Source organism: Elephas maximus, chromosome 20 (genome assembly GCF_024166365.1).
Source record: "Elephas maximus indicus isolate mEleMax1 chromosome 20, mEleMax1 primary haplotype, whole genome shotgun sequence".
Taxonomy (NCBI): Eukaryota; Metazoa; Chordata; class Mammalia; order Proboscidea; family Elephantidae; genus Elephas; species Elephas maximus.
The window spans coordinates 77,768,877-77,790,774 of NC_064838.1; the positions used below are offsets into that span (position 1 = coordinate 77,768,877).

The 21,898-nt window shown below is 37.5% G+C and overlaps 1 protein-coding gene across 1 annotated transcript; it reads left to right on the plus strand.

Annotated features, from left to right (window-relative positions):
• Positions 1 to 20,609: 20,609 nt before the first annotated feature.
• Positions 20,610 to 21,299, plus strand: LOC126063739 (olfactory receptor 5T3-like). The gene has a single exon (XM_049862133.1). It carries the CDS (start codon positions 20,610 to 20,612, stop codon positions 21,297 to 21,299), a length of 690 nt encoding a protein of 229 aa, XP_049718090.1.
• Positions 21,300 to 21,898: the final 599 nt, after the last annotated feature.

Sequence of the window (21,898 nt, forward strand, 5' to 3'; positions counted from 1 at the left end):
GTCAGAAAACATAAGGTACCAGGTGTCCATCAGAACAGTACTGCAAAGACTGACCTTCAGAAGAAAGAAAGCCATGATAGCAGCTACCAGGTATTGTTAAGTGGATTCAAGGGGCTAGGAATTTTATAGGCATTACCGTATTGTCTTAGTTATCTAGTGCTGCCGCAACAGAAATACTACAAGTGTATGACTATAACAAAGAATTTTATTTTCTCACAGTCTAGTAGGCTAGAAGTCCAAATTTAGGGCATTAGCTCCTGGAGAAACCCTCTCTCTGTTGGCTCTGTAGGAAAGTCCTTCTTGTCAGTCTTCCCCTGGACTAGAAGCTTCTCTGCACAGGAACCCCCAGTCCAAAGAATGTACTCTGCTTCTGGTGCTTCTTTCTTGGTGGTATGACCAGCTCAGCTTGATGTGTAACTTGACCTCTCAGCCCTCGAGCCTCACACCCACATCTTACCTGCTGGGGCAAGTGTTCCAAAGCTCAGCAACTTCACCAATAAATACTTGGAGGCAACCCACTCCACCAGGAAGCCTCCTGTGCATGGACACTCAGCTCTCTTGATCTGTGGGTCAGCTCCAACACTGTCTGGCAATGGTCTCCTGGTTCTCTTGCTGCTAGTTCACTGTTGCTGGTGGTCCTCTGCTGCTGTTTATCACCACCTGAGCCTTCTCTGGTGTTAACAGTTCTCCTCACTTCCTTCTTAGTCTTCTATTCATTTATAGCTTCAAAGCATGTTCCACATTGTAGCTATCTGTTAGAGCAGCACACCACTTTCTGGGTCTCAAATTCTGTCTTAGTTATGTAGTGCTGGTGTTACAGAAATACCACAAGGGAATGGCTTTAACATAGAGAAATTTATTTTCTCACAGTATAGTAGGCTAGAAGTTCAAATTCAGGACATGAGCTCCAGGGGAGGGTTTCTCTTTCTGTTGGCTCTGAAGGAAGATCTTTCTTGTCAGTGTTCACCTAGGCTAGGAATTTCTTGGCACAGAAATCCCCATCCAAAGGACACCCTCTGCTCATGGTGCTTCTTTCTTGGTGGTGTAAGGTCCTACCTCTCTGCTTGTTTCCCTATTCTTTTATCTCTTATAAGATAAAAGGTGGTACAGGCCACACTCCAGGGAAACTCCCTTTACATTGAGTCAGGGATATGATCTTAGTAAGGGTATTACAATCCTAACCTAACCTCCTTTAACAAAAAATTGCAATCACAAAATGGAGAACAACCACACAATGCTGGGAATCATGGCCAAACCAAGTTGACACATATTTTGGGGGAACACAATTCAATCCATGACATGTATATAATCTACATAGCACCCTGAACACTAAATAATTTAGTGCTCTTTTATAGATGAGAGAAAGAAATGAAGCCTAGCTAGACATAAAACTTGACCAAGGTCACCTGGATAGTTACTATTCAAGCAAGGATTCACTCCATATTTCTCTAATCCCACTTGACCATATGCAATCCCATGGTGCCATGTCATTATTCTGGAATCATCAGCCCCTAAAGTAATATAAAAATAACATTCTCACATTTTTGAATTAGTTGTTAAAATCATCCACCTTAAATAGGCATGAAATTGGAAAATGTATATATATCAAAAACGGCTTCTAGAGAAAAATATGTTTTAAAAGAATTTGTACCCTCCATGAGAAAAAAAAAATTATAATCACAAATGAAGCATATAACAGAATGCTGGTTGAAATTTCATTTTCTTTCTATTTAATAATTTCCCAGACTTTTTAATTTGTTTCTGTTTTTAGTTGCTATAGAGTCAATTTCGACTCATAGTGACCCTAAGTATGAGAGAAGAAAACACTGCCCAGTCCTGGGCCATCCTCACAATCATGTTTTAATTTTTAAATATAGCCACTTAATTCTACTATTCTGATACCATCCATAAGGAAAATCAAAGCAAATTTCTGATTTCCACTGTTATTGACTTACTTATGTAGGGGGTCCTTTCTGTTTTCTATGTTCTCAGGAAACATTCAGTTTTTAATACAAGTCTGAATTATCTAGAATCACCTAATTTGGATTTAAATACCGAGACCTATACTCTAGTTGGAGATTAAAATTTCAAAGTTCTAAAATATTTTGTATGTGATGACTTTTTTTCCTCCTACCTGTAGAACTGAACTGCTCACTCAAAGTATGCTATGATTGTGTTTGGATCCTTAAACATTTCTCTTGAGCTTGTCTTGTAGCCCACAGGGGATGCACCAATGAGAAAAATTGCTAATCCTCTTTTGGGACAGAAAAATAACAACAACAACAACAAAAAATACATGATAGATTGATAGATAGATGATATAGATAGATTAGATAGATAGATGATAGATAGATAGGTAGGTAGGTAGGTAGATAGATAGATAGATAGATAGATAGATAGATAGATAGATAGATAGATAGATAGATGATAGATAGATAGATAGATAGATAGATAGATAGATAGATAGATAGATAGATAGATAGATAGATAGATAGATAGATAGATAGATAGATAGATAGATAAATGATGGCAGGCAGGCAGGCAGGCAGGCAGGCAGATAAATGATCCAACCAAAAAAACCAAACCCAGTGCTGTCGAGTAATTTCCGACTCACACTGACCCTATAGGACAGAGCAGAACTGCCCCATAGAGCTTTCAAGGAGTGCCTGGCGGATTCGAACTGCTGACCCTTTGGTTAGCAGCCATAGCTCTTAACCACTATCCCACCAGGGTTTCCAGATAGATGATAGACAGAAAAATATAGATAGATAGATAGACAGACTGACAGACAGACAGAACAGACAGATAGGTAGATAGGTACTTATGTATGTACGTACGTACATACATACATACATACTTTCCACACTAACAAGACAATGGTTCTGGAATAATGAACTAAAAAAAAAAAAAAATGAACTACTTGGTAAAAATTATTAAATGAATTACTTTGGCCTCTGGAAAACTGATCCCTCAGTGGAAAAGATTATGGCTGTGAATTGGAAAATAAATCTAATAATAGAGAACATATTCCTAGCTCTGATGCTAATTAGCTATGTGTCATTGGTTAATAAATTAAATTCCCTGATAGTTTCCTCCTTCTGGAAATATAATCTGTTTAATCCTTTCCAAATCCTGTGAAAATGTATATTATGAAGCAATGTGAAAGCAAAACATCTGTCAGAATTTGTAATTGTTTAATAAAAATAATGATTTCTCATCTTAATTATAAGGTTCTAGATTTCTAAGTTCTATGGGTTTTAGATGTTAGGTCCCTGAAAGTTTAATATAAGAGATAAGATATTAATACACATAATTGTACTGCAAACAGGTGGATGAGAAGCTATAAGAGTAGAGACAACGTTTCACAGAGATAACTATTAATATTCTATGTGATAGAACATTAGAATATCAGAGATCTGGCAGAGTACAAGATCAAAGTTTTTCAGTCCTAGAGGGTCTTTCTAATCTTATATTCTAATCTATAGATTAGGAGCAATGCTGTGCAGAGTCTTATCATAGTAGACTTAGGCATTCTGTAATTCTGTGGATAGTAGTTTTTGCAGAAACACTGTGTATAAGAAAAGCAAATCCATAATATCCAAAGGAAACATCTAGCTCAATAACAACAACATTGTCTTTTCCACAATGGAAGCTGACCAATGTAATCAATCTGCCATCAGGTAGCTACCTGGTTGATCACTCAGGGGGATGGCATCATACTGGGTACTCAGTGTTGATCTCTGCTGCTTGCAGATTATGCATTCAGCGGTAGCCATAGTCAGGTTGTCTTTGGAGAGTGGAAATTCATGTTTCTGCGCTCAAACATAACCTCCATGACTTCAAATATGACCACTCTGTCCATGAACCCACTGGGCAATGACAGGATCTGCCGGGCAAAGAAGCTAACTGGTATACACAGAACAGATCATCCTACTAACTTGGCTTTTAAAACCTTCCTTTGCTAAGGTCACTCATTGGTGAGTATTCACACAGGACTCAAGAATCCTCATATTTTTGGCCCATTCAGAAAGGTCTATTCATATACCTCTTCCCCAGACATCCCTTTCACTAATTTTCTAATTACATTCCTTCCAAGTCCCTGACCATTTGAGAAAACTATTGACCACAATCACAACTTTGTTCATTTTCTTTATAAGCAAAGTAAACCACCTGGTCCGTGTCTGGTGGGTTTTCTGCCTTTATATTAAAAATCTATAGCCTTGACTTTAAAAACTAGCTGTTAAATAAATTAATCTTATCTTCAGAGCAGGCGTTACTTTCACGGAGTAAATAGTGACAAGAAGACAGCATGAAAGAGGCTTCTGGGTTACTGAATTCCATCGATCTACAACGGGATGGATTGACACAGTGACTGCAATATTGGGCACTAGCATAATAACATTTGTGAGGATAGTGCAGGACTGGGCAGTGTTTCCTTCAGTTCTGCATAGGGTATCTGTGAGTTCAAGCCAACTCAATACTACCTAACAGCAACAACAATAGATCTACAGGGCTTGGCTGCCAAAGTGATATTTTGCAGTTGGAAAGTATATTTTGGTGTAGCTGTCTTTTTTGAGACCTACGTCTTTGAGAGCACGCCTTCTCTTTTTTGAAAAGTTCCTTTCCAGTCTTTCCATCCTATTTGATTTAAATTCTCCTCTTAGTTTTTTTTTTTTTTTTTTCCCCTCTTGGTAAAGCCTTGTCCTTTTGAAGGAATTGTGTGGTGCTTACTTCTGAGATCCTCAATGACCCAGAGCACCACGTGAGTCTTCGCAATCCATTTGTGAGTCTTTCTTGTGGGTTCGGGTGAGGATGGAAGAGTAGTCACCCACCTGCAGTTGGGAGCCTGAACGCTTTTCCCATTTTCCCTGGTTGATGTTGCTGAGATCCCCACTCAGTAAATTGCTCTCTACTTTCAGAGTCCGGTTATGAAGTTTCCAGGGTTAATATTAACTAAAAACCAAGCCAAACCATTTGCTGTGAAATCAGTTCCAACTGGTCCTATTAATAATTCCCTCTTTGTTTACCCTGTGCCTGCTGCTGTTGTTGTTGCTGACTCATTTTATAGCAAAGGTTTTACTCAAATGTCATAATCTCTGTTGTCTATGCGTTCTAAAAGTGAACAGTGAAAGGAATTCTCAATGTCAGGTTGCATCATTTTATTCAGCTTTTGGTTCCTGTGTCACCTCATTATAGAAGCTCACACTACATCCTCTTAAAAATACACCTGATCCCCACACGCCTTCCTTATCCCTTGTCTTGGCTTTGCTTCCCTTCACAGTCCTTATAGTCTGTCCTTGTTTATTGGTTGTGTTGCTCTGCCACACAGTAATCTCTCAAAAAGACTTTTCAATAAACACATGGATGGTTATGCAAGTCATTTCTCTACTCCAGACTTCAGTTTTCACTAGATTTGCTGCTTCCAGCTTGGTTGTCCATCCGAAGCATCTGGAGAATTGCAGAAAATTAAGGATTCTGTTGGTCCCGCTTGTCTACCAGGGTTACACTTCTCTTTGTGTCGAAACGTGGGTGCATGTGAGTATGTGTGTGCCTATGCATTTAGGGTTGTGTATTAGTATTAGTGTTTAGTGTGTGTGTATGAATGTGTGTCTGTGACAGTAATGGAAAATTTTTGAATGAGCTATTTCCTTAATTTTCTTCTGCTTGCTTTGTCTCAGAGTCACCTAATTCTTTTTTAGTATTTGTTTACTTTTGTTTGCTCTTTCATAATGGAGTGTTTACTCAAATGTCATAATCTCTATTGACTGTGCTATTGTTATTTCATCTGAGTAAACTATAGATTAGTATTTGGCATTCAGGGATCACAAAATATATGAGTTATGAAGTATTCCAGATCATTAAATATTTGATGTCTTGTCTATGTAACTATTAAATTTTTTTACTTTTTACCACTTGAAATGTATTCCTTACAATAAATTCAAAGTCTGTGCCTTAATTACTTCAAACACTTTATAATTTGAATAGTTTAGAATTATAAAGAATATGGATGACTATACACACTTGTGCTAGATTCAACAATTGATTTATTACTATTTTACCTTATAACATTTGGAAACCCTGGTGGCGTAGTGGTTAAGTGCTACAGATGCTAACCAAGAGGTCGGCAGTTCAAATTCCCCAGACACTCCTTCGAAACTCTATAAGGGCTGTTCTACTCTGTCCTATAGGGTCTCTATGAGTCAGAATTGACTCAATGAAGGTGGGTTTTTTGGTTTTATTACATTTTACTACATTTACTGATTTATTGCAATGTAAACTGGGTAACATTGCTGGTGTGAGGACGCTGGGTCTCAGAGAAGCTAAGTGCTAACCCAGTGTCAGAGCTAAGTTATAAGATTTTGTCTAGTATTTTCTAATCTATTTTACAATCTTAAAGTGTATTTTTTCCCTAAGGCATCATTTTAAATCAGAATTCAAAGAACTTTATTCACTGAACAAATGTCAAGATTTGGTATGTTCCTGAAAAGCTATTTACTTCTTTATGACTGAGTAAGTCATTATGTTGCTATTTTGAACCAGAAGTAAATTGGAGAGTATTCCCCTCCGGGCATCTCCTATGGGTTTCTTTAACAGCAGGGTAAGTGGATATAAAAGACCTAAATAAAAGCTATTCATAGTATACCTAACCCGTATTTGCTATTCTGCAGGTAAGAGAAAATATCAGATCATTTGCAGAATATTTAGGGGAAAGTGTCTAAAATATCAAGGTAGAATATGCTGTGATATCTCCCGTATTAAAAAAAAAAAAAAAAGAAAGAAAATCTTTGGTTCTTCTCTATTGCTTTGGTATTTTTATATAACCAGCAAAATCTGATACGTGCAGATTTCTACCCACTTTTTTAAAACCCATACCTCTTAGAAAAGAATAGAAATATTAAACATATGCTTGTAGGCACAAGCAAGAGCCTCCAAAGTAGATGTATGCTTTTATTTTCCTGATGGAAGAAGATAGTCCTGCTCAAAGTAAGAACAATGGGAAGAAAGGTTTAAGGTAAATATAGCAAAGAAAGCAAGAATATTTGAACTATTAAACTCCTTGGGGGCTTATATTTGGATAAAATAATGAGGGGAAGATAAATAATTCAGGTTTATTTTGTTAGCTGTTAAATCTGGAAGTCACTTCAGATTATCACTTCATAATATTTCTCTGGTATTGATGACTGGGAAGATACCCAACACTGCATGAATGGTGTCTTGTTTTATTTATCATGGAGGAAGGGACAGTTGCAGAACTAAGCCATAGTGTAATAGGATGTAGTATAGAAGGATGGAAAGACCACAAACTTTGGGATCAGGGAGAGCTGGGACTGAATCTTGGTCTGATACTTATTGTTTTGAGGATTGTTATAAAGATATTATAAAGTAATGTGGAGAAAATTCCATTCTTACAGCAAGACCTCAACAAACGATAGCTGTAATTATTTCTCTCCTTTGTATTGTTAGTGTTTCAGTGTTGGGCCTAAGATATTTAGAGTTATCCTCTTCTCATAAAATTATATTTATAGAAATGACTTTTCAGTAATTTTTTAAGATTGATCCTACTAAATTCTTTAATAATCATTAACACTTTCTCTTTATAACTTTGATGCCTATCCAGATGTGCTAATAATGACTTAGTCATACTCAGTATAACTTTTCTTTTGACTCATAGCAGAAAAGCTGGTTTTGAGAGAAGTTTAACTCAAGTTCTTAATATTCTTTTTAACATTTTCTTTATAGAAAGCCAAATTAACCATGCTGTAATTGAACAAATGGTAATTTTTTAATCTGTGTGACTTTATTGTTATCATTGACACAACTCACGAAATTCCTTTACACTCTAAAGAATAAACTTATTTCATATTGATGACACTTTACTGATAAGAATTATATTATTTCTGTAATATGAAAAGGCAGAAGAAAATAACTAAATCCACTTTTTTTATTTTTTTAACAAACAGAAGTTTATTCTCTCACAGTCTAGTAGACTAGAAATCCAAATTCAGGGCATTAGCTGTAGGAGAAGTCTTTCTCTGTCAGCTCTGCAGGAAGGTCCTTGTCATCAACCTTCCCTTGGACTGGGAGCTTCTCTGCCCAGGAAACCTGGGTTCAAAGGACTCCTGGTGCTGCTTTCTTGGTGATATGAGGTCCCAACTCTCTGTTAGCTTCCCTTTCTTTTTATTTCTTGTAAGGTAAAAGGTGATGCAGGCCACACCCTAGGGAAACTCCCTTTACAATGGATCAGGAATGTGACATGAGCAAGGATGTTACATCCTGGCCTAATCCTCTTTAACATAATCTAACCTTGCCTCATTAGCCACAGGCAGAGATTAAGATTTACAACACACAGGAAAATTAAATCAATTGCAAAATGGGGGAAAACCACACAATACTGGGAATCATGGACTAACCAAGGTGATACACATATTTTTAGGGGACACAATTCAAATTCATGACAGAAAGTAAGAGCTTGTTTTGTGGTCTGAGCAATAGTAAGTAATAAGCTGATAGCTCAAGTCCCAACAAAGGAAGGTCAGATGAAGAGGAGGTAGGCACAGGATCAGGAGGGAACAAAAAGCCACAATGTCTGCTTATATTTGGATGCAGGCCACACCCCCAAGGAAAATCCCCTTCAACTGAATGGCTACTCACGGCAGATTCCAGCATGGGACTGATCACATATAGACAGTGAGAATCATGGCCCAGCCAAGTTGACACACAATCTTAACCATCACAGTCAATCCATCCCTTGTCAACTTTGCACAGGTACACATCTCCTTAAACCATACATAATCTCTGAATAAAGACAATTACAAAGTCATACTTGCACCTAACATGATACTACTAACATGTGTACAACCAAAAACACACTAGCCTCGTTTACATCTATTTTATAAGTGAAGGAAAGAAAAATATTTGATGTACACATATAAAGCAGAATACTCACAGCAATTACAGCCCTCATTTCTGCAACTTGTCACTTGACCATAACTGGTATTTAGAACTACCTTCTTTCATCATCCATTCTGTATTCCCTTTGCCCTCAGCAAGCACCTTCGCTGGTTGTGGTTCTTTGACTGGTGTGGGGCCCAAAACTTCATTCCTGAAGGGTTTGGGTCATTAGTAGCCATGTCAGAATTAGGTTGCTGTAGTTTTCCATTGACTCTAATCACAAGGCATGGTAGTACTAAGAGACACCCTAAAGGATCTGCTGTATTCCAGACAAACACTTGTTTACCTCCATTATGTAATATCAGTCTGATTTCCTCTTGGTAATCAGGATCAATCATACCAACCAGTGTGGTACCTCCCTTCTTTGCCTGTTGATACAAAGGCATAAGGAGCCCAAAGTGGCCAGGTGACATTCAGTGATGTGTCTCCAGGTAGGAGCATTTCTTCTTTTGGAGCTAAGGCCTGTAGACCCGCAGAGCATAATGTCATGGGTACAGGAAGCACAAATCTTGCAAGTGGGTCACTAGGGGTAATACTGAGTGGTGCCACTTCCAATTTCACCCCTTGATTCCCAGACCCACGAATCCTGGCAATGGCAGAAACAGCACTACATATTGGATGCTGGTTTAGAGCATATACAGCCTCCTGGAGAACATTGCTCCAACCCTGCAAGGTGTTGCCACCTAACTGGCTCCATAATTGTGTCTTTAGAAGGCCATTCCAGTGTGATGTCTTGTGGAAAGGAAAGGCAATCAAGGTCCCTGCAGGCTAAATTAGGACATAGGGCTGGAGAGGTGCTGTAGCTCTGAGGTAGGCAAGTGAAGGTATTGCTGGTCTTGCCAGCTGAAGGCAAACTGCTTCTGATGGTCCCTTGAAACAGGTATGGTGAAAAAGTCCTTGGCCAGATGAATAGCTGCTACCAGGTACCAGCAGATCTATTAATTTGCTCAAGCAATGAAACTACATCTGGAACAACAGCTGCAATTGGAGTTACCACCTGGCTAAATTTTTGATAATCTACTGTCGTTCTCCAAGTTTCATCTTTTTCTTTTTATTATTAATTAACTTTTATTGAGCTTCAAGTGAACATTTACAAATCAAGTCAAACTGTCACATATAAGTTTATATACATCTTACTCTGTCCTCCCACTTGCTCTCCCCCTAATGAGTCAGCCCTTCCAGTCTCTCCTTTTGTGACAATTTTGCCAGCTTCCAACTCTCTCTATCCTCCCATCCCCCCTCCGGACAGGAGAAGCCAACATAGTCTCAAGTGTCCACCTGGTACAAATAGCTCACTCTTTATCAGCATCTCTCTCCTACCCACTGTCCAATCCCTTTCATGTCTGATGAGTTGTCTTCGGGAATCGTTCCTGTCCTGGGCCAACTGAAGGTTTGGGGATCATGACAGCCGGGATTCCTCTAGTCTCAGTCAGACCATTAAGTATGGTCTTTTTGTGAGAATTTGGGGTCTGCATCCCACTGATCTCCTGCTCCCTCAGGGGTTCTCTGTTGTGCTCCCTGTCAGGGCAGTCATCGGTTGTGGCCGGGCACCAACTAGTTCTTCTGGTCTCAGGATGATGTAGGTCTCTAGTTCATGTGGCCCTTTCTGTCTCTTGGGCTCTTAGCTATCATGTGACCTTGGTGTTCTTCATTCTCCTTTGATCCAGGTGGGTTGAGACCAATTGATGCATCTTAGATGGCCACTTGTTAACATTTAAGACCCCAGACACCACATTTCAAAGTGGGATGCAGAATGTTTTCATAATAGAATTATTTTGCCAATTGACTTAAACCATGGTCCCCAAACCCCCGCCCTTGCTCCGCTGACCTTTGAAGCATTCAGTTTATCCCGGAGGCTTCTTTGCTTTTGGTCCAGTCCAGTTGAGCTGACCTTCCATGTATTGAGTATTGTCCTTCCCTTCACCTAAAGCAGTTCTTATCTACTAACTAATCAGTAAAAACCCTCTCCAACCCTCCCTCCCTGCCCTGCTCTTAACCACAAAAGTATGTGTTCTTCTCAGTTTATACTATTTCTCAAGATCTTATAATAGTGGTCTTATACAATATTTGTCCTTTTGCCTCTGACTCATTTCGCTCAGCATAATGCCTTCCAGGTTCCTCCATGTTATGGAATGTTTCAGAGATTCCTCACTGTTCTTTATCGATGCATAGTATTCCATTGTGTGAATATACCACAATTTATTTGTCCATTCATCCGTTGATGGACACCTTGGTTGCTTCCAGCTTTTTGCTATTGTAAACAGAGCTGCAATAAACAGGGGTGTGCATATATCTGTTTGCGTGAAGGCTCTTATTTCTCTAGGGTAGATTCCGAGGAGTGGGATTTCTGGGTTGTATGGTAGTTCTATTTCTAACTGTTTAAGATAACGCCAGATAGATTTCCAAAGTGGTTGAACCATTTGACATTCCCACCAGCAGTGTATAAGAGTTCCAATCTCTCCGCAGCCTCTCCAACATTTATTATTTTGTGTTTTTTGGATTAATGCCAGCCTTGTTGGAGTGAGATGGAATCTCATCGTAGTTTTAATTTGCATTTCTCTAATGGCTAATGATCGAGAGCCTTTTCTCATGTATCTGTTAGCTGCCTGAATATCTTCTTTAGTGAAGTGTGTGTTCATATCCTTTGCCCACTTCTTGATTGGGTTGTTTGTCTTTTTGTGGTTGAGTTTTGACAGAATCATATAGATTTTAAAGATCAGGCGCTGGTCGGAGATGTCATAGCTGAAAATTCTTTCCCAATCTGTAGGTGGTCTTTTTCCTCTTTTGGTGAAGTCTTTAGATGAGCATAGGTGTTTGATTTTTAGGAGCTCCCAGTTATCTGGTTTCTCTTCATCATTTTTGGTAATGTTTTGTATTCTGTTTACGCCTTGTATTAGGGCTCCTAACTTTGTCCCTATTTTTTCTTCCATGATCTTTATCATTTTAGTCTTTATGTTTAGGTCTTTGATCCACTTGGAGTTAGTTTTTGTGCATGGTGTGAGGTATGGGTCCTGTTTCATTTTTTTGCAAATGGATATCCAGTTATGCCAGCACCATTTGTTAAAAAGACTATCTTTCCCCAATTAACTGACACTGGACCTTTGTCAAATATCAGCTGCTCATATATGGATGGATTTATATCTGGATTCTCAATTCTGTTCCATTGGTCTATGTGCCTGTTGTTGTACCAGTACCAGGCTGTTTTGAGTACTGTGGCTGTATAATAGGTTCTGATATCAGGTAGAGTGAGGCCTCCCACTTTCTTCTTCTTTTTCAGTAGTGCTTTACTTATCCGAGGCTTTTTTCCCTTCCATAGGAACTTGGTGATTTGTTTCTCCATCACATTAAAAAATGACATTGGAATTTGGATCGGAAGTGCATTGTATGTATAGATGGCTTTTGGTAGAATAGACATTTTTACTATATGAAGTCTTCCTATCCATGAGCAAGGTATGTTTTTCCACTTAAGTAGGTCCTTTTTAGTTTCCTGTAGTAGTACTTTGTAGTTTTCTTTGTACAGGTCTTTTACATCTTTGGTAAGATTTATTCCTAAGTATTTTATGTTCTTGGGGGCTACTGCGAATGGTATTGATTTGGTGATTTCCTCTTCGATGTTCTTTTTGTTGATGTAGAGGAATCCAAGTGATTTTTGTATGTTTATCTTATAACCTGAGACTCTGCCAAACTCTTCTATTAGTTTCAGTAGTTTTCTGGAGGATTCCTTAGGGTTTTCTGTGTATAAGATCATGTCATCTGCAAATAGATATAATTTTACTTCCTCCTTGCCAATCCGGATGCCCTTCATTTCTTTGTCTAGCCTAATTGCTCTGGCTAGGACCTCTAGCACAATGTTGAATAAGAGCGGTGATAAAGGGCATCCTTGTCTGGTTCCCGTTCTCAAGGGAAATGCTTTCAGGCTCTCTCCATTTAGAGTGATGTTGGCTGTTGGCTTTGTATAAAAAAGAAAAAAAATTTTTTTTTTTGGGGGGGCTTTGTATAGATGCCCTTTATTACGTTGAGGAATTTTTCTTCAATTCCTATTTTGGTCAGAGTTATTATCATAAATGGGTGTTGGACTTTGTCAAATGCCTTTTCTGCATCAATTGATAAGATCATGTGGTTTTGGTCTTTTGTTTTATTTATATGGTGGATTACATTAATGGTCTTTCTAATATTAAACCAGCCTTGCATACCTGGTATAAATCCCACTTGGTCGTGGTGGATTAATTTTTGGATATGTTGTTGAATTCTATTGGCTAGAATTTTGTTGAGGATTTTTGCATCTATGTTCATGAGGGATATAGGTCTGTAATTTTCTTTTTTTGTGATGTCTTTACCTGGATTTGGTATCAGGGAAATAGTGGCTTCATAGAATGAGTTAGGTAGTATTCCATCATTTTCTAAGCTTTGAAATACCTTTAGTAGTAGTGGTGTTAACTCTTTTCTGAAAGTGTGGTAGAACTCTGCAGTAAAGCCATCCGGGCCAGGGCTTTTTTTTGTTGGGATTTTTTTGATTGCCGTTTCAATCTCTCTTTTTGTTATGGGTCTATTTAGTTGTTCTACTTCTGATTGTGTTAGTTTAGGTAGGTAGTGTTTTTCTAGGAATTCATCCATTTCTTCTAGGTTTGCAAATTTGTTAGAGTACAATTTTTCAAAATGTGATTCCTTTAATTTCAGTTGGATCTGTTGTGATGTGGCCCATCTCGTTTCTTATTCAGGTTATTTGTTTCCTTTCCTGTATTTCATTAGTCAGTCTGGCCAATGGTTTATCAATTTTGTTTTTTTTTTCAAAGAACCAGCTTTTGGCTTTGTTAATTCTTTCAATTCTTTTTCTGTTCTCTAATTCATTTAGTTCAGCTCTAATTTTTATTATTTGTTTTCTTCTGGTGCCTGATGGATTCTTTTGTTGCTCACTTTCTATTTGCTCAAGTTGTAGGGACAGTTCTCTCATTTTGGCTCTTTCTTCTTTTTGTATGTGTGCATTTATTGATATAAATTTATCCTCTGAGCACTGCTTTTGCTGCGTCCCAGAGGTTTTGATAAGAAGTATTTTCATTCTCGTTGCATTCTATGAATTTCTTTATTCCCTCCTTAATGTCTTCTATAACCCAGTCTTTTTTCAGGAGGGTATTGTTCAGTTTCCAAGTATTTGATTTCTTTTCCCTAATTTTTCTGTTATTGATTTCCACTTTTATTGCCTTGTGGTCTGAGAAGATGCTTTGTAATATTTCGATGTTTTGGACTCTGCAAAGGTTTGTTTTATGACCTAATATGTGGTCTATTCTAGAGAATGTTCCATGTGAGCAAGAAAAAAAAGTATACTTTGCAGCAGTTGGGTGGAGTGTTCTGTATAAGTCAATGAGGTCAAGTTGGTTGATTGCTGTAATTAGGTCTTCTGTGTCTCTACTGAGCTTCTTACTGGATGTCCTGTCCTTCTCCGAAAGTGGTGTGTTGAAGTCTCCTACTATAATTGTGGAGGTGTCTATCTCACTTTTCAGTTCTGTTAAAATTTGATTTATGTATCTTGCAGCCCTGTCATTGGGTGCATATATATTTAATATGGTTATATCTTCCTGGTCAATTTTCCCTTTTATCATTATGTAGTGTCCTTCTTTATCCTTTGTGATGGATTTAACTTTAAAGTCTATTTTGTCAAAAATTAATATTGCTACTCCTGCTCTTTTTTGCTTATTGTTTGCTTGATATATTTTTTTCCATCCTTTGAGTTTTAGTTTGTTTGTGTCTCCAAGGTGTGTCTCTTGTAGGCAGCATATAGACGGATTGTGTTTCTTTATCCAGTCTGAGACTTTCTGTCTCTTTATTGGTGCATTTAGTCCATTTACATTCAGCGTAATTATAGATAAGTGTTTAATGTTGTCATTTTGATGCCTTTTTATGTGTGGTGTTGACAGTTTCAGTTTTCCACTTACTTTTTTGTGCTGAGATGTTCTTCTTTGTAAATTATGTGTTCCTTATTTTCATAGTATTTGACTTCATGTTTGCTGAGTCGTTACGTTTTTCTTGGTTTTTATTTTGAGTTATGGAGTTGTTATACCTCTTTGTGGTTACCTTAATATTTACCCCTATTTTTCTAAGTAAAAAACCTAACTAGTATTGTCCTATATCGCCTTGTATCCCTCTCCATATGGCAGTTCTATGCCACCTGTATTTAGTCCCTCTTTTTGATTATTATGATCTTTTATCTATTGACTTCAATGACTCCCTGTTTTGAGCATTTTTTTTAAATTAATCTTAATTTGTTTTTGTGATTTCCCTATTTGAGTTGATATCAGTATGCTCTGTTCTGTGACCTTGTGTTGTGCTGGTATCTGATATTTTTGGTTTTCTGACCAATTTCCTTTAGTATTTCTTGTAGCTTTGGTTTGGTTTTTGCAAATTCTCTAAGTTTGTTTTTATCTGTAAATATCTTAATTTCGCCTTCATATTTCAGAGAGAGTTTTGCTGGATATATGATCCTTGGCTGGCAGTTTTTCTCCTTCAGTGCTCTGTATATGTCATCCCATTTCCTTCTTGCCTGCATGGTTTCTGCTGAGTAGTCTGAACTTATTCTTATTGATTCTCCCTTGAAGGAGACCTTTCTTTTCTCCCTGGCTGCTTTTAAAATTTTCTGTTTATCTTTGGTTTTGGTGAGTTTGATGATAATATGTCTCGGTGTTTTTCTTTTTGGATCAATCTTAAATGGGGTTCGATGAGCATCTTGGATAGATATCCTTTCGTCTTTCATGATGTCAGGGAAGTTTTCTGTCAGCAGATCTTCAACTATTCTCTCTGTGTTTTCCATTATCCCTCTCTATTCTGGGACTCCAATCACATGCAAGTTATCTTTCTTGATAGAGTCCCACATGATTCTTAGGGTTTCTTCATTTTTTTAAATTCTTTTATCTGATTTTTTTTCAGCTATGTTGGTGTTAATTCCCTGGTCCTCCAGATTTCCCACTCTGCATTCTAATTGCTCGAGTCTGCGCCTTTGACTTCCTATTGCGTTGTCTAATTCAGTAATTTTATTGTTAATCTTTTGGATTTCTGCATGCTGTCTCTCTATGGATTCTTGCAACTTATTAATTTTTCCACTATGTTCTTGAATAATCTTTTTGAGTTCTTCGACTGTTTTATCAGTGTGTTCCTTGGCTTTTTCTGTAGATTGCCTTATTTCATTTCTGAGGTCATCCTTGATGTCTTGAAGCATTCTGTAAATTAGTTTTTTATATTCTGTATCTGATAATTCCAGGATTGTATCTTCATTTGGGAAAGATTTTGATTCTTTTGTTTGGGGGGTTGTAGAAGCAGTCATGGTCTGCTTCTTTACGTGGTTTGATATCAACTGCTGTCTCCGAGCCATCACTAAGATATTGTAGTGATTTGTTGTATATTTGCTCACTGAGTCTTGTTTCGTTTTCTTTCAATATACGTGGATGGGCTACTAGACTGTGCTGTCTTGATTGTTGTAGCCCTTGACTTACTTATGACCTATTACCAGCTGGTTAGGGCTGTTACCAGATATATAAGCCTGAGTCCATTCACTATTCTTGAGTAGAATCTGATTTTGGGTCATCAAGTGTGTGATGCACCTTGTCACCTATCCACCTTGAAAAGTAGTGGTGATAGTTGTGTGCACCAGATTCTAGTAGCAGCTGGGGTTCACACTCCAGGGGGGCAGGATGCTGACAGGCTTCCCCCCAAGTGTCAGTGAGGTAGGTGTGTCTCTATTCCTAAAGCACCTTGGTGGTGGGCTCTGCAGCTGTACCTTAGGCCCCCAATGCAAGTACCTCTACAGATTGGTAGGTGTCACCCTCCTTAGACCCCTAAGGCAGGAGGCTAGGTGGTCTGGGGGGAGCTTCAGCCCTTAGTTCCCTGTTGTTGGTCAATGAGGGCTCTGTTGAATATGCAGAGGTATCAGATCTGGGAAACTTGTCTTTCCAGTAAATCTGCTTTAAAAAAATGCAGTCAGATCCCTATCAGAAATGCCTTTGCATTATAATAGCCAGGGATGAAAGCTGGAGATTGGATCACATACGCTTGGCTGGAGCTGGTTCTGTGTTTTTATTCCGATTAGGGAAGGATTTTTGGTCCCTGGGTTTTTTGTGGTTACTTCTCTCAGGCCAGAAGAATGGGTTAGGAAAAGACCAAAAAAAAAAAAGGAAAAGAAAAACTGCAGAGCAGTTCTCCCTCTGGCTCACGAAATTCCAATGTTAATGACACCTTCTGGGAAGGGGAGGGGAGGGTTCAGAAAAACAGGAGAGAGTAGCACCCTGGAATATAGACAAAGTTACTTATCTTGCTTGGGATGACTGTTTTATCTAAGATTCCCAAGGGGGGCGCGTTACCTGTGTGCGCTGGCTGGGTAGAGATTGCCCCTGAGGGTCAGGCCAGCGTCCTGTGCTTGGGCTGTCTCAGAAGCTGCGGTCATTTCCTCCACTGCCAATCCAAAGCCCAGGGTCAAGGTTCCCTGGCTGGGACGCTGCACTCCCAGCTCCAAAAACAGTCGCTGCCTCCCGGGGACTTCTCCTCCCGCCAGCCGTATCGCCGCACTGCCCGCGAGGACTGGCTGGGCCCCCTCCCGGGGTCAGTTCGGGGGGGTAGGGCTGCACCCCATGTTTTTTTTTGCTGTCACAGGATGTTGTGCTCTGCCCTCCTGTGCCCAGTCCAAAGCCGGGCGCCAAGGTTACCTGACTGGGATGCTGGCTCCAGGCTCCGAAAACAAGTGCTGCTTCTCCGTAGTTGTTCGTTCACAGTCTCTGACACTCAGGTCAACTCTTTAAATCTGTGTTTGTTGGTCAGGGTTCGTAGATTGTCATGTATGTGATCAATTCACTTGTTTTTCCGAGTCTTTGTTGCAAGACGGATCCGAGGTAGCGTCTACCTAGTCAGCCATGTTGGCCCCCCAAATCCACTTTTACAGACCCCTTTAATCATAATACAATTCATTTGGTTTGAAACTGACAAAATAATGCTTGAGTGCATGTTGATAATCACATAACAGATAAATGTGATTAAGTCTCTGGGTACAGACATTTTTTCAATATTTTGACTAAAATATTGTTACCCAAAATTGGTTTTGAAGAAGAAATACATCTGATGAAAAAAATTCAATTATATTTATTTGTTTCGTGGATAACCCAAAATGGAAATATTTAAAAGAAATTTCTCTGCATGTTTAATTACTGTGCCTGGTTCTATGTCTGCACGTATGTGTCTGTTTGTGTGTACACACGTCCTTACTGCACCTGCATAGCCTGTTCATTACACTTTTTTGCCAATGTAATGAGGAGTAAACTTTACAAGGAAAATCTAACATCACATACACTTTCTAATCACAGAAGTGAATGATGAGCATATATTTTCAGATTCCAAATCCTATGTTACGTGTCTTGTACCATTGTGAGTTTTGGCACAACATTGAGCTGATGTCAAAGGCTGAATTAAAAAATCATCTTTTTCTTTAGACTCCTAGTAACATTTTTAAAAATATAATGAATTGATTTCATTCTTCATTCACCAAAGTTTCTTTTTTATTTCCATTGACTCTGTATTTATCTTATCAACATAATTACTTTTTTCTCAATATCCTTTCAGTTAATATCCATGTTCACCTCTTCCCCGCCAATGACATTTTTTTCAAAATAAGAAATATATTTAGGAATTCCCTAGTTAAGTCAATAAAGCAGTTTTTTTTAAATTAAATTATATATTTAAAATCATTTTAGAGTGCCCTAGTCACTTAAAAATATAAGGTTAATTAAAGTAGATGGTTTAGGACATGGAATCTGTTTTGTCTTAAATTAGTATGTCTGAAAAAGAGAATTCACTCTAAAATATATTGTCTTCTCTAACAAATCATTCAAGCTATTTTTCTTCTAATGTTATTCTTTTCAAAATTCCTACGGAAATATTTTCTCTAAATATTTACAGTTCTTCTAGGTAATTCTGATCTTGTCTTTCCCAAGATATTATAGGCATTTGGGTTTATTCCCTGTTAAATCACTCTAATCTAAATGATTCTCTTACTGAGAGATCCGTATCAATATGTTAAAACTGGAACTTGACTTGGGTCATTAATTTAAGTAGTTTACTGATTACAATTTGTAGCAGATTATGTACCCATAAGACTGACTCAAATTTCCTAATCAGTAAATTAGAGTAATTTAAGATGTAGTGTGGGGAAAATATGTAAAAAATAAATGTTTTTTTTTTTTAAAAGTAGTATTCTATATACTCCAAAAAGTGCTATATTATTAGATAATAATTTAAATTTTGAATTCCAGAGTAGATGACTCTTTAACTTCTGATTTGTTTAGCCATGGGACCATCCAGAAAATAATCTATTCCATTTGTAGTCCATCTCTTCCTTTGTTTTTAATCTTAAATCTTATATGCACATTCAAAGGTGCCATTTAAAAATATTTTTATGTACTACTTTAACTAAGATAAAAGTTACTTAACTGTTATTTCAGTGAGTCCACAATCAACAACAAACAAACAAGTATAAAATCTTGAATAAAAAATACCTTAGAAGGAAATACTTTGTAATCATGAAAGTCATGACTTTTTTTTTTTTTTTCCCAACATCTTCAGTAGTTTCTTACTTTTTCACCAGAAATATTTGATGGAGTAGAAAAACATGGATTGTCAAAAACACCAATGGCCAATATATAGCCAAAAAAGGCCAATACAAGACCTTGAATTTAAGAAAGATGTTTGAACAAAACATAAGCTCTCATGTAATTTTAGAATTTAGCTATGGTGAATCTTTTCCCAAAAAACAACTTGATAAATTCCATTCTGCGAACTCCAAAAATTTGTAATGGAAATGGAGGATATTCAGAGAGGACCTTATCAGATGTTACCATACCGGCGGGTGCTACTTTATAACACCAGTCAGCCCATTCTATATTTTAAAAATTTTTTATTAATTTATTTTTCTCTTTTAATGTTCAACCTGATCTTGTAAGGTAAAATTAATGTCTTCATTCTGCAGGTAAGAAGATTATAGCAAGTAGTTCTACACAATTCCTGAAAATGCTAGAACTCTGGTGATAGATTCTAATGTTTTATCCCTTGATATATTATCTCAAGAGTTTGAATGTGAGAAAGAAATTTATTTGAATATGACTAGTTTTAATAAATAAACCAGTTAACTCAATTATTTTGGTAATGACTGATATTAACCAATAAGTAAATGTCATTATGTTCTATTCAATTCTGCAGAGAGTGGTACTTGTGATTCTCTGTCCAGTCATTGTCTTATGAGTTGCTGCTGGGAAATCATGCATTTCAGAAAAGTCAATATGAGGACATGGTTAACATTCCTTTTAGTCACAATATTATGCATAAAAAAATGCATACTGCCATAAAAATAAAAACTGTGATTTCATGTATATTTTCAAGATTTTTTTCCTGAAGTGTCAACATGAAAAATGACACAGAAGTCACCACATTTGTGCTGAAGGGCTTCACAGACAATCTTGAGCTGCAGGTCATCTTATTTTTTCTATTTCTAGCAATCTACCTCTTTAATAGGAAATTTAGGACTGGTTGTATTGGTCATTGAGGATTCCCGGCTCCACAACCCCATGTACTATTTTCTGGGTGTGTTATCATTCCTTGACGCTTGCTTTTCACCTTCAATTACTCCAAATATGTTAGTAGGTTTTATGTCAAAGAATAAAGCAATTTCATTCCTTGGATGTGCAACACAGATGCTGCTCTTTGTCACCTTTGGGTCCACAGAATGCTTTCTCTTGGCAGCAATGGCATATGATCGCGGTGTAACCATCTACAACCCACTTCTCTATTCAGTTAACATGTCACCCAGAGTCTATGTGTCACTCATCACTGCTTCGTATGTTGGTGGTATTTCACATGCTACTTTACACACAGTAGCAACTTTTAGCCTCTCCTTCTGTGCATCCAATGAAATTAGACATGTCTTTTGCGATATCCCTCCACTCCTTGCTATCTCATGTTCTGACACTCACATCAACCAGCTTCTACTCTTCTATGTCGTGGGTTGTATTGAGATATTCACCATCCTGATTGTCCTGATCTCCTATGATTTAATTTTGCTGGCGATTCTGAAGATGGCTTCTGCTGAAGGGAGGCAAAAAGTCTTTTCCACTTGTGGCTCTCACCTAACTGGAGTGTCAATTTACCATGGAACAATCCTTTTCATGTGTATGAGACCGAGTTCCAGCTATGCCTTGGATCATGACATGATAGAGTCTATATTTTATACAATTGTGATTCGCAGGCTGAATCTCATCATCTATAGTTTGAGGAACAAAGATGTGAAAATAGCAATAAAACAAGTGTTTGGGAGAATAAAGTAAATTTTTAGATTTAAAATTAAAAAAATAAAATCAGGAGTCATGGCCTGTGTCTCAATATGAAGAAGATAAGAAAAAATGAAATGTTAGTTTTAACTTATTTTTGGAGTATTTTGAAATAAAGATCATAGTCAACCCTTAACCTATGCTACTTTAACACGTACAGAAAAACTGTGCCATCAAGCTCTTTCTTAGTATGTTAATGCTGATGAATGTATGTATGTGCAGATGTGTGTGGGTATACATACATATATATACACACACACACAATGATTCTGATATATATAATATAGACACCCACATGTACGCGGATACAATCTGTTCTTAGAATATTTTATATTATTTACCTCTTATATTTCGGGAAATAATAAAATAATTGTTTAGTATACTGTAATTTAAAACATTAGAAAATCTGAGAAAAAAGTTTTAATTATTTTTAAAATATGAATTCAGAGTAGTTTGAACCGATCTTTTTCCATTTTCTAATGGATTTTATACATCCAGCAAAATTAGTGAACAACATATAGCTAAACGAATCAACATGAAAAAGTCCGCAAATATACAAGTTGGAAAAAAAAAAATTGCAGAATAGGACATTCAGT